Below are 12,948 nucleotides of genomic sequence, written 5' to 3'. Positions count from 1 at the left end.
GGTGAAGGTGCAGCTGGGCCGCATCTGTAACGGTGCGAATTTTCTTCAGCCATAAAATTAGCAAACCCCGAAGAGCTGTAAACCAGCTGTTTTACAGTCTGTAGTCCGAGCAAGTTGTTGGGCGTTTTCCAGAGTGCTACACCACCGATGGAAACACATTCTGGATGCAAAGGAAAGCCACAGCCCCTCCTCGTGCACTTTATCGCAGACCTCCCCCCACCACCCCCCCCACCCCAACCAACCCCGCTTTTAAAATTATGGCTATTCCAACATTTTGAAATTAATGCTCGCGAATTTCTGAAATTAAAGCCCGAGGATATCCAGCAGCGACCTGTGTGGATTTAATTTCAAATGCAGAAATTTACCAAGATTTCTGTGAGGAGATTCACACAGATCGTTTGTTCCCAGTGAAATGTTATTGGTTCGACAAACAGAATTGCAAATATATCCAGCGGCAGTGTGGCTAAAATGATCGCGGTATATTTCCTGCATTGCAGTTATTACCACTGATCATGAGTAGCGTTACCTATTACTGAATAGACACAAACTATACAGTGGATGCTGTACGCAAACCGGTTTAGGGTTGTTTTGTTTGAACACATGTGAAGAGTGGGACAGGGACAGGAATAAAACTTCAGTCGATGCTGCTTGGAGCGTTATTTCGGTCCGTTAAGCAAACTGTCCACTTGAGCAGTGGACAGACCCGACCATGTCGACGTTTACATAGCTTCGAATAGATATTATTGGCATTTTTTTTGGTCTTCAATCTACTAAAATACAAGAGGTATGTTTTTCTGATTTGTTTAAGCTATAATGACCCTGGGTCTGAATCAGTGTGACGGTTTAAGGGGACTCCCTGATCTCTTGTTGGTTTCATTTTGCGGAGTGTCTTATCTGAGCTTGTGGGAGGAGATCTTCCCGACCCAACAAGGGTTAAAGAGATACCCATGGGACGGATCTTGGGTTAATGACATAGGGGGAGGACTGGATGGTAGCCGTGTGACCGACCTCATGGTGTGTATATAAGGAGCTCTTCAGTGTAAACTCAAGGCTCTTTGCTGTGACCCTAGCCGATGTTTGTCTTTGAACTCCACCGGCTAGTTTAATTATAGGGAAAGCTTGTGCGAGTTTTGCATTTCAGCCAAACCTTTTTTCTTTCCCTTAATACGAATGGATATCATGGTCGACTGCCTCTTCTCTCCGTCCGATCTGTTTTATGATAATTCTTGCCTCTCGTCCCCCGGGGAGGCAGACTTTACAGATGATTTTGAGCACGGCGCCCTTGTGTTTCGGGAGAATAAACGGGAGTCCCGCGGAACTGATGAAGAGAAACATGTCAGAGCCCCAAGCGGTCACCACCAGGCCGGCCACTGCCTCCTCTGGGCTTGCAAAGCCTGCAAGCGCAAAAGCTCCAGCACCGACAGGAGGAAGGCGGCCACCATGCGGGAGAGGAGGAGGCTTAAGAAAGTGAACCAAGCTTTCGAGACTCTGAAGAGGTGCACCAGCTCCAACCCGAACCAGCGGCTGCCTAAAGTGGAGATTCTGAGAAACGCCATCAGTTACATCGAGAGTCTTCAGGAGCTGCTCAGGGAGCAGGTGGCCAACTATTATAGCCTCCCCGACAATGTCAACTCAGAGCCAGGAAGCCCCACATCCAACTGCTCGGACGAAATGGTAAGCAATGGTTTCATTAATCCGTACCCTCTCCTCTAACACACACACACACACACACAATTAATGTGCGTTGCAAAACGCATAGCATAACCTGCCTCTACTAATAAACACATATGTGATAAGAGCCCAGGTCTGGTTCAGAATCATGTCTCATGACCCACTCTATTTCTCTCAGGCGCCCACTCCTTCCTATGATCGGTTTCCCCCCCGATCGCACTGGCAGGTAACATGCAGGCGTCCGTTTATTACATTGGGTCAGTGTGTTTCTTTGTATGACTAATGCAAGTAGGAACATCTAGTTATGGTAACCCATTCATAATTAAAATGCTTGTCCATAAAGTTTTCTTCTGAAAGAAAACCTGATCTCCATGAGTTCGTAAATATCGATTACAAACCTCTTCGCAAAAAAAGCTGTTTCGCCTGATCATCAAAGGGAGCCTGAAGTCTGCAGTTAGTGCCATTTCCCCCGTTCTTATAAAGAATTGTGAACGGTGTTTAAGGAAAAATTGCGCCGTTTCATTCCCTTGTTTCCCTTTGTTCCACACGGTGACCTCTCCGTTAGTACAGGCTGTGGCATTCCAACTCACCGACTCATCGTCACTTAGAGCAATAATGGGTTGCAGTCCTTACAGAACTGAGCTCGATGTTAGACATATCTGAGGGAAGAAGAGGATAATGGCCAAACGGGTTGATTTTTATCAAACATATTTCAACCTTAAATATTTGTGGACCAGCTAGTGGATCAATCATCAAAACACTTATGAAATAAACGAAGCATTGGCTTTAAATACAAGGTTGTCCCTTAATGTTTCCCAGAAGCGGATCCAAATAAGCATCAAGCGTCTAACAATAACATTGTTTATTCAGGTACAATACGTCCAGCCTTTCAGTCCGCTGGTCACTGTACTGACTTTCTGTACTTTCCCCCCCAAAATCACATCAATATAACTCCACAATGCAACACCCCGACCACACTGATCCTTGTCCAAGTTTTAACTATGAGGAGTGACTGGGCGTTCACTTTGACACAAAGCGGCATGTGGAAAACCCGAAGAGTCATCAGAGGACAGCAGGGAGAATCATTCGCAGTTATCGGACATTCTTTTCTATGGCACATTCTCTTAACTAACTTGGGAGAAAGGGAAGACAGAGGAGATGAAGTTAAACAACTTCATTAGCACTCGCTGGAAATTAGGAGAACTGTTCTCTGTAGCTCAGGGTTTGATTTAGAAGGCGCCTGGGTCTCATTATGTGTGACCGACTGCTTCTTCTCGCCACTTCAGTAGAAGTTGCTGCCACACACATTGATCTCTTTGGATGCGGGCATGATGACTTTCCCACCTCTGCACATATTGCTATCCACAGGAGTCGAAAACAGCGGCAAGCTGAAGGCTGTGTTATTTGAAATAACAACCAGAGAAACATTCTTCCAGCACTACGTTTTGACTGTTGGAGCCAAGGCTTTAATAAGAATTTAGTATGGGAAAATCTGACCTGGCACAATTAATGTAGCTTCCGTTAACTGCATAGACATGCAATTCATTTTCCATGGCTAACACAATGCACATTTCTGTACAGGCATACAGACATACCTCATACTTAATGTGAGAAAACCATGGTGTGGCAAAGAAACCAACTATGTCTAATCAACAGATGGGCTTATTTCCGTCCAGGGGTAATCATTGTTTTACTCATTCAAGTCTCCTGACGTAAACAGTATAAAGTCATTTGTTACAGCGAATCTGTTTAAAGATTTAACAAAAGGTTTGGAGGTTTTTTTAAATTTTGATTTCCTTGTGGTTTTTTTTTTGCAGATGGGATGTAACAGCCCAGTCTGGTCTAGGAGGAACATCAGTTTTGACCGCATTTACTGTTCGGAATTACAGAATGGTACGTTTTATTGTTCTCATGAAACCATTTTACAGTTCATCACAAATTTACTTTGAAACTGACGAAATTACACCTTGACTCTTAAAGCGCAGCCTGTGCAAGTGACGAACAACACGAAGCTTTCCAGTTAAGAAGCGAGTTAGGGATATTTTAATAGTAGATGGTTTCCTAAACTATTTGCCACCTTGTAGTTTGAACTCCTCCCATTTTAAAGTAGCAACTTTACTACTTTAAACCTGTACTCAAGAGTTTGCGGTCATTAGTGCAACATTTCCAAACAATACAGCCGGTACAACGAATTCTCCACTTCTTAAAGCTTTGAAGAAATTGAAGAATACGTTAGAAAGCAGATATTTCTGAAGGGGTCAGGGAATCTGATATATTTTCATTTGACATTTTTGAAAAAGGGCACTTTACTCACGTTAAACATATTTGAATAATATACTGATTAAATGTTGTTGGCCTCCGTGTAGGTAAAGGATTATAAATAGGGTAATGGAGTATGAGTAAACAATGATACGTTTATGCAAAATATCGGTTAGCCCACAGTTAGACTAATGGGAACAGTTTTAGGTGTCCCACTAAAAATGGGAAAGGAAAAAGAAAAAAAGACGAACAGACTAAGATTTATAAAGTTCCTTCTGGGATCTCCGGATGCCCCATAGTGTTCTACCGTCGATGAAACACTTTTGAAGTGTAGTTACTATTATAATGTAGAAAACGTCTCAGCAAACTTGTCCATAGCAAACGTCCATAAATAGTAATGCAATAATGGCCAGATAATTTGTTTTAGTAATGTTGGTTGAAGGGTAAACATTAGCTATGCCATCAGGGAGAACTTCCCTGCTCTTTGAAATAGTGTGAGGGAATCTTTTATGTCTACCTAAGACAACAGTTGTGGCTTCAGTTTAATGACCCATCCAGAAGACAGCACTTCTGTCAATGCAGTTCATGCTCAACACTGCACTGGAGCATCAGCTTTGATTTTTTTTTTGTACCCACGTTGAAGCACAGCCTTATGGCTCTGAGATAAGAGCACTACTACTGGACTACAGCTAATATAATAAAAGAGCATTGAAGCCAGGCAGATTAGATTCAGCAGAATGGTACTGAAAATAAGAAATTCACAATATGAAGGGAACCTTGTGGTATTAAGATCTAAGGGTTAAGAGAAGATTTATAATTGTTTTTAGAAAGAAAATTAGGGTATGTTGTTTTCTATGGTTGGGAAGTAAGTGAGGAATGGCCATTAATTTTAAATTATGACTGAGAGTGAGGAGAGAAGTTAGGAGAAATGTCTTTCCAAGCAGCATGGAATGCTTTACCACAGGAATTTGTTGGAATACAGATTATTTTATTTTATTAGGGAAAATTGGATTTAGAGGAGGTTTTGTGACACAGTGGCTGGTGTCCCTGCCTCTGAGCCAGAAGTTCCAGGTTGCAGTCCCACTCCAAGACTTGATAGCCAAGGAAGGTGCATTCATAATGCAACCAAACAGGTTGAATATCAATTTGTAAATCCTTCCAACATGCCTGTGGCTGGTGGTAAAGGCAGGAGAGATTTCTGGTCAGCCACCCACAGAAGGAAATGGCAAACCGCTGCAGTACCTTGCCAAGCAGAACCATGGACCAACACATGGAAGCCCATAGTTGCCTATGCCCTCTTAAGGAACGGTACCTGAAGAGGGAGAGGGAAATTAGATACAAATTTGAACCAGAGTATGATTCGGAGCAGTGTTTCCACCATGGCTTATTTGGTAGCATACTTATGTCTGAGTTAGAAGGCTTTGGGTTCAAATCCCACCCCAGAGCATGAGCATGAAACAATCAGGGGTGATGCTGGAGTGCTGTACTGAAGGAGTGCTATAGTGTTAGAGGTGTCATCTTTGGGATGAGATATTGAATGAAAGCCCCCCTTGTCCTCTCAGGTTAATCCCATGGCAGTATATGGAAGAAGAGCAGGGGGGTAATTCCTGGTGTCCTGGCTAATATTCATTCCCCCATCAACAAAATAAATAGCTTACCTGTCATTAACACATTGCTGTTTGTGGGAGCTTGCTGTGCTTGAATTGGTTGCCACCAATACAACAATGACTACACTACAAAAGTATTTCATTGGCTGGCAAGCTCTTTGACAAGAACGATGAAAGACTCTATATAAGTGCAAATCTTTTTATGGAATGAGACAGGAACTGTGGAATTAGGTTTGGAGAGCTCTATGAAAAGTCTTTCAGAAATGATGGGAGATTTACTTCTCCCGTGATGTAAATTTCTATGGCTCTATAACATACTTATATTACAGTATTTACATATTTGATAATGTTTACGTATCTTATCACAACACAATCCATTTCTTTTCTCTATAGTATGCTCCAGTAGCCGAGGCCTTGCTGTTTCCAGTTTGGACTATCTGTCCAACATAGTGGAGCGGATTTCACCATCCCCCGAGCATTGTACTCTTTCAGGCCAGGATGGAAGGACCATATCCCCACCCACCAGCGATTCCTCACAGCCCACCACTCCCAGCCAGCCTGTTTATCATGTTCTTTAAACCCTCAAGCTGCAAGCCTTCAGAATGGACGATCCCACCGCAAAACACAACAACGGCTTCAAAGCTTCAATCATAAGTTGTTCTATAAGTTAGACCACATTCTATTGTATATTTGTAAATAGCATAATATTCATTAGTCAGCAACAAAATAATTGTATTTAAGAATTAAATAAAATACCAAAGACCTTTTATAAACCTCGTCATTTTCGCTTGTGTTCCAATTGTCCAGCTGTACAGAGGAATAACTAGCTTTTAATCATGTTGCATTCTTAATGTATTATCACCTCAAGAACAACACATTTGCATGAAGAGTCTAGGAACTGATTTCAATAAGAAGATGAGAATTAGGCAAGCATTATACTTGTCATCAGAAACCGATTCCAAACACTATACTTCTTTTGAAGAACTACTTGTGAGGTTTCGTGTAGCCTATTTTTTTGAATTAAACATCTTTCTTTTATTGAGTGAGCCAGCTTCTTACAAGACATCTATGTACAAACTTATTGACTTTAAATTGCCTTGATCGCATTTTCATCAAGTACCATTAAAGAACATAGGCCATTAGCAAATGTACAAATTAACTAGAATCCAAGATACTGACTCCATTCCTCTCCTTGGCAACAGTCTGAGACTAAGCCAATCTTTTGCAATCTTAGTGTCACATTTGATCCAGAGGTGAGCTTTCAATCCTGTAATGGTGCCATCACTAAGACCACCTATATCTACCCCGTAACTTTGCCCAGCTTCACTCCCATTTCAGCTCACCAACTGAAACTCTCATCCTTGCCTTTATTAAATTCAGTTTTGATTATTCCAAAGCATTCCTGACTGGTCTCCAACACCCTACATTCTGTGTACTTGAGATTAAGCAAAACTTTGCTGCCTGTGTCTCAACTCAGAACAAACCCCATTCACCTATAGCCTCTCTGCTCGGTGACCTACATTAGCTCCCGGTCAAGCAATGTCTTGATTTTAAAATTCTCATCTTTACTTTCTAATCTTTTCATGGCCTCATCCCTCCCTATCGTTGTAATCTCCTCCAGTCCACAACCTTCTAATAAATCTGCACTTCCCTAAATCTGGCCTCTTGTGCATTCCCAATTATAATTGCCCCACCATTGGTGGCTGTGGCTTCAGTTGTCTAAGTCCCAAGCTCTGGAATTCCGTCCTTACACCTCTCTGCCTCTTCACCTTGCTTTCCTCCTTTAAGACACTCCATAAAACCTACTTCTTTGACCAAGCTTTTGGTCATCTGGCCTAATATCTCCTTATGTGGCTGGGGGTCATATTTCGTTTTATACTGCTCCTGGCAAGTGCCTTGGTACAATTCATTGGGCTGAATTTTTCTGTCGGCGAGCAGGGGGTGGGTCCCGCTCGCTGATGCAAAAATGAAATTGGGGGGGAAGCCCCGACATCATCCCGCCCCATTTAAATCCTCAGGAAGGCGGGGGCACAGCCAATTGAGGCCATTGACAGGATAATTAAAACAATTAAAGGGCCTGCCCGTCCAACCTTAAGGTTGGTGGGCAGGCCAGGAGCCCCAGCGGGTTTCTGAAAAAATATGAAACCTCATCCACCAGCGGGATGAGGTTTCATGTAGGGTTTAAAAAAGTTTATTAAAGTTTCAGTGAAATTTATTAACATGTCCCATCTCGTGTGACGTTGTCACATGAGGGGGACATGCTAAGGATTTTTTTATTTTTCTATTTTTAAAGTTTATAAAGCTGTCAGCAATCTCCCTGAGGCAGCGCTTAGACTCAGGGAGATGTGGGCTCTTTCGTGCCCATGCGCAAAAGAGCACACTCTTGCATTTGGGGAATCCCCCCCACAGGAAGCACATAGCGCTTCCCGCTGGGTGGGCCTTAATTGGCTCGCCCACTTAAAGGCGGCGGGGCCTGCTTCTCCGGCAGGAATCGGCTCCCCGCCCGCCAGAGATTGGGTCGGGCCCACTCGCCCGACAGGCAGAAAAGTCTGCCCATTATATTAAAGATGCTATATAAGTTGAAGTTGTGTTGTTGAATTCATCATGAGGAAGGTTCCAGAATTCTTGGAAAAGATTCAGTCAAACGGAATTTATTAAAGTTCCTCCATTACTTCAGGATTGGGCCCCAGGGCATGTTTCACCAGTTCCTCTTCTCAATCATTGTTCGGCACTCCTTGGATTCCAGAATCATCAGAATTAAGGGAGACTTGGGGCTGTACTTTTTTTTAATATTAGTCAATTATTGACAGTAAACAACCAATTAACACTAAGCATTGCGTTTACTTTTGGATGCAAGTTGTGGTGCTCTGCTTTAAAGCTACTTTCACATTACAAAAATGGAACTAACTGAATGTGCCTCATTCTCCCACTATAGGTTGTCCTTAGAAAGGAAAACATGTCAGTTTTCCCCATTCCAGCAGTGGCTGAAATCCAGTTTTTGTGGGTCAGAATTCACCAGTTTTACTTCTACCCAGTGATAAATCAAGGACGGAAGCACATAGTGAAGAATTGGAGGAGAGGAGCACTCTAGAAATCAGAACTGCACCGTAAAGGTGTGTCAATAGCAGTGTAAGGGCAATATGTCACTACACATGGTATCCCACATGAAACAATTTCTGTGCCATAGCAACGTGAAATAAGCAGTTTATCAGGCTGGCTGCTTTATATTAAGTGGTAGACCTCCCAGAGAATGGAAGCACACATTGTTTTGACTTTTCGCGGGTCATAGAAGTGCAGCTGGTGTAAAACAAATGTTTTAAGCTTAAATTTAAAAACGTTGCAGGTGGTCCCCGAGAAAGAAAGCTGACTGTTCTGTCTGCTTTTATTTACATTAAAAAATTCACCGATATTATTCTGAAAATCATAGGTGCAAAATAACCACGCGTCTCATACCAATGATGTCAGTACATCACTGTTACCAAATGAGCAACAATTTTAATGGAGAGCTACAATCACAATGACTGGCATCAGAGTAGGGAAACAGATCCCTGTGGGTGCACTGACACTTACGCCTTAAGCAAAATTTACCTTCCTCTAACAACCAGCACTTTTTTCTCTGATTAAGAATAGCAAGGGCACAAATCAGCTTGTTCAGTCAGTAAAGGATAGAAAAGCATCCTCTCCTGCACTAAAAAAAAGCAGCTGAAAGATAATTTTGTTGCTGATTATATTCAGCCTGTATAAATTAAAATTGAAGCGATACAGAATCGTCATGATTTCATTTAAAGAAAATAAAGAATTTCAACAATATCATAACCTCATCATGTCGCACAGAAATATCCAAACTTCAATATGGACAATGAAATTTGGAGTATTGGTTGGTGCAGAAATATTGACCAGGGCATCTGGAGAATTTCCTGCTCTTCCTTAATACTCACCAGGGAACATGGCAGACAGGATCTCAGTTTAATGTCTCCTTGGAAGGATGGTGTCTCCAATAATACAGCACTCCCTGGGTATTAGACTGTCAGCCTGGTCCACTAGAGTGTCAGCCCTAATCACATGTTCAAGTGTCAGAGTGGGTTTGAACTGATTTACTTCAGTAAATTAGATGGGGTTTACATTATCATCAGGTAATTAACCAATTCTCTTTTGAAGGCCTCAAATGAATCTGCCTCCACCATACTCTCAGGCAGTGCATTCCAGATCTGAACCATTCACTGCACAAAAATGTTTTTCCTTAAGTCACTGTTGCTTCTTTTGCCAATCACCTTAAATCAGTGTCCTCTGGTCATTGCCAATGGGCAAGTTTCTACCTATCTATTCAGTCCAGAATAGATTTTGAACCTCTATCAAATCTCCTTGTAATCTTCTCTTCTCCAAGGAGAACAGCCCCAGCATTTTCAATCTACCCAACTCATCCCTGGAACCATTCTTGTGAATCTTTCTTGCACCCTTTCTAAATGCCTTCACATCCTTCCTAAAGTACGGTGATGAACTAGTTTTATATAGGTTTATCATAGCTTTCTTGCTTTTGTGCTCAATGTTCTTATTTATTAATCTCAACCCTGTATGCTTTATTAACCACTTTCTCAACCTGCCCTGCCACCTTCAATGATTTGTGCACATATACCCTCAAGTCCCTCAGCTCCTGCACCCCCTTTAGAATTGTACCCTTTATTTTATCTTCTCTCTTCTTGTCCTTCCTACCACAATGAATCACTTCACACTCCTCTGCATTAAATTTCATCTGCCACTTGTCCACCCAATTCATCGACTTGTCTATATTCTCCTGCAGTTCAGCGATATGCTCTTCACAGTTCACAATACTTCCAAGTTTCGTGTCATGCACAAATTTTGAAATGTTTTCCTCTACAGTAAAGTTAGGGCATTAATATTTATCAAGAAAAGCAGGGATCCTAACACCAACACTGGGGAACCCCACCATATATTTTCCTCCAGTCCGAAAAATAACCACTCACCACTGCATTTTGTTTCTTATCACTCAGCCAATTTTGTATCCATGTTGCTATCCATGAACTCTAACTTTGCTGGCAAGCTTGTTGTGTGGCATTTTATCAAATGCCTTTTTGGAAGTCTATGTACATCACATCAACTGAGTTACCTTCATTAGACTGGAATGGGCCAGCCCTAACTTATTTTATCAGCTTTACATAGATAGTCTCTATTTATGAAGTAAATTACACAACATCACGCCATTCAATGCATTTCAATGGGGAGCCAAATGGCAAGATGCCCTTTTCACTCAGTTTTTGGAGGACCAGCAGATCTTGGACAGCAATGTCTGGATTTCTATCTTTGACTCCACATGGGCTGTCTCTGGAAAAGCTGTCTGGTTTGCACATAAATAACAGTGTGTACTCTTAGCCTCATTTTTATTTTTACAGCAAAACTCAGTCTAATCTGTAAATTTATGTTCAGCTTCTATATGTATGGTGATGACAGAAGTGTACCTTTTTCTTACCACATTAGGCGGCATGACCATCAAGTCATAGAGTGAGAACTTTTCTCAACCAAAATCAGCAAGATCAAAGGCATTCTGTGTGGGTCCTACCAAAAACTCTGCACTGTAGCCCTTAATTTCACCCCTTCTTCATCTGTTTCTTCAGGCTGAACTCAACATCCTCAATGTCCTTTTGACTCTGAACAAAGCTTTCAAACTGGATCCCATCCGCCACTAAGAATGTCTATTTCCAACTCCACCACATGGTGAACCTCTTCCCTTACCTGGCTATCACTAAAACCCACGACTTTATCATCCTTTGGCTAGTTTTCATCAACTTTTACCTTGATTGGACTCCTGGGTTACAGTATACATAAACTATAGCATCCAATATGTTGCCACCCATATTCTACACTGCACTAAACCCTAAACCCTATCACTTTTGTTCTTCCTGATCTCTACTGGCTCCTTATCCTCCATCACATAAAATTCAAATTCCTTGAGCTCATTTATAAATCCCTGCATGGCATTGCCCGCTTTACTTCTGCAAAATCTTCTATCCTGACATACCAGCTCACATCCCCTACTCTTCTAACTCTAATATCTTCTACATTGCCAATCCACCATCCATGTCAGCACCTTCAATTATCTTAGTTCCACAGTCTCCAGAAATTCAAGCATGTTGCTACAATCTCCACCCTTCTTCAAAAGCTTTTTCAAAATATACCTCTTTAAATGTGCCTTTGGTCACCTCCTTTAACCATCACCTACCACCCCTTGGTATTCCTCCTTAGCTTCATCAAGTGCTTTGGGAAGTTTTATTATATAAAAAGATTATATATAATGTCATTGTCAATATGAAATAAAAAAAGTTTGTACAGCAAGTCAATCAATATCTCAAAAAACAAAACAGATTAATATTTTGTGCACAATTCTTCATCAATCTTACATTTCCTCCATCTTCTATAAAGTACCATTTTGATCAAGTAAAAAAGCCCCCATTTCAATTTGAAGCAGGAATCAGTTGGGTGGGGCTAAGGTGGGTGGTAAACAGACCTGACCTTGTCAATGTGACGCTCAGGAGATTGTACCTCCTGAACCTCATTTGCATGCTGCCAGAAGGTTTACCACCTGAATCTGCTGGGAAGCTCGCTGATAGCCTGATGGCTGACTGTAATGTCAAGCAGCAGGATGCAGGTGGTATGGACCAAAGAAATGGTCCCCAGCACTCAGGTAAGTCACTTTAAGGTGGCTTTTGGTGAGGGAACCTGAAGCAGGAGAGGCTGAAACACTTCTTATGGAGCCTAGAGGACCACTTGTGCTCCGGCCATACTAGTCTGAAAACGCCCGATCTCGTCTGATCTCGGAAGCTAAGCAGACTCAGGCCTGGTTAGTACTTGGATGGGAGACCGCCTGGGAATACCAGGTGCAGTAAAGGGTGTCAGCTGTGGCTCAGTTCATAGCACCCTCGCCTTTGAATCAGAGGGTTGTGGGTTCATGTCCCACTCCCGGAAACCAAGAACTGTGATTGTACTTGAAAGAGTTGCAATCTGTGACTGTTGATAACTCAAAGGAATGTAAATAAGAAAATAAAAAAACTTTACTGTTTTGGACTTTTTCTTGCCTGGATCCTTTTCCTGCTTGGTATACTTGACAGGAAAGGCACAACTGCTTCCTCACTCAGGCCCATGGTTAAAATAGGTCACGAGCCCAGATGACATCACAAGGGACAATCTTCATACTTGAAGATGTCAAGGAATCTGCATTTTTCAGCAGGAAAATCATCTGCCAAGAAGAGTAGGTTAAAATTGTAGCATGGAGGATATCAACGAATGAGCCTCACGGGCACTTTTAACTGCCTGCATGACCAGATTAAAATTTTTCTTTACGTATGTGTATTTAATTGAGAAAAAAAAATCAAGGATGAGAAAATGGAAAGGCTAATAA

General features: G+C 41.9%; 1 protein-coding gene and 1 non-coding gene across 2 annotated transcripts; both read left to right on the top strand.

The window, feature by feature from the left end:
- Nucleotides 1-500: 500 nt before the first annotated feature.
- On the top strand, nucleotides 501-6,420 carry myf5 (myogenic factor 5). The gene is made up of 3 exons (XM_078567572.1): nucleotides 501-1,674; nucleotides 3,489-3,564; nucleotides 5,931-6,420. Exons 1-3 carry the CDS (start codon nucleotides 1,171-1,173, stop codon nucleotides 6,113-6,115), a joined length of 765 nt encoding a protein of 254 aa, XP_078423698.1. The 5' UTR covers nucleotides 501-1,170; the 3' UTR covers nucleotides 6,116-6,420.
- Nucleotides 6,421-12,320: 5,900 nt separating this feature from the next.
- On the top strand, nucleotides 12,321-12,436 carry LOC144696830 (5S ribosomal RNA). Its single transcript, XR_013580245.1, has one exon. It is a non-coding gene; the product is annotated as a 5S ribosomal RNA (ribosomal RNA).
- Nucleotides 12,437-12,948: the final 512 nt, after the last annotated feature.

Source organism: Cetorhinus maximus, chromosome 22 (genome assembly GCF_964194155.1).
Source record: "Cetorhinus maximus chromosome 22, sCetMax3.hap1.1, whole genome shotgun sequence".
Classification (NCBI taxonomy): Eukaryota; Metazoa; Chordata; class Chondrichthyes; order Lamniformes; family Cetorhinidae; genus Cetorhinus; species Cetorhinus maximus.
Note: the sequence above shows the minus strand (reverse complement) of the source record. Positions and strands in the feature narration are given on the sequence as shown.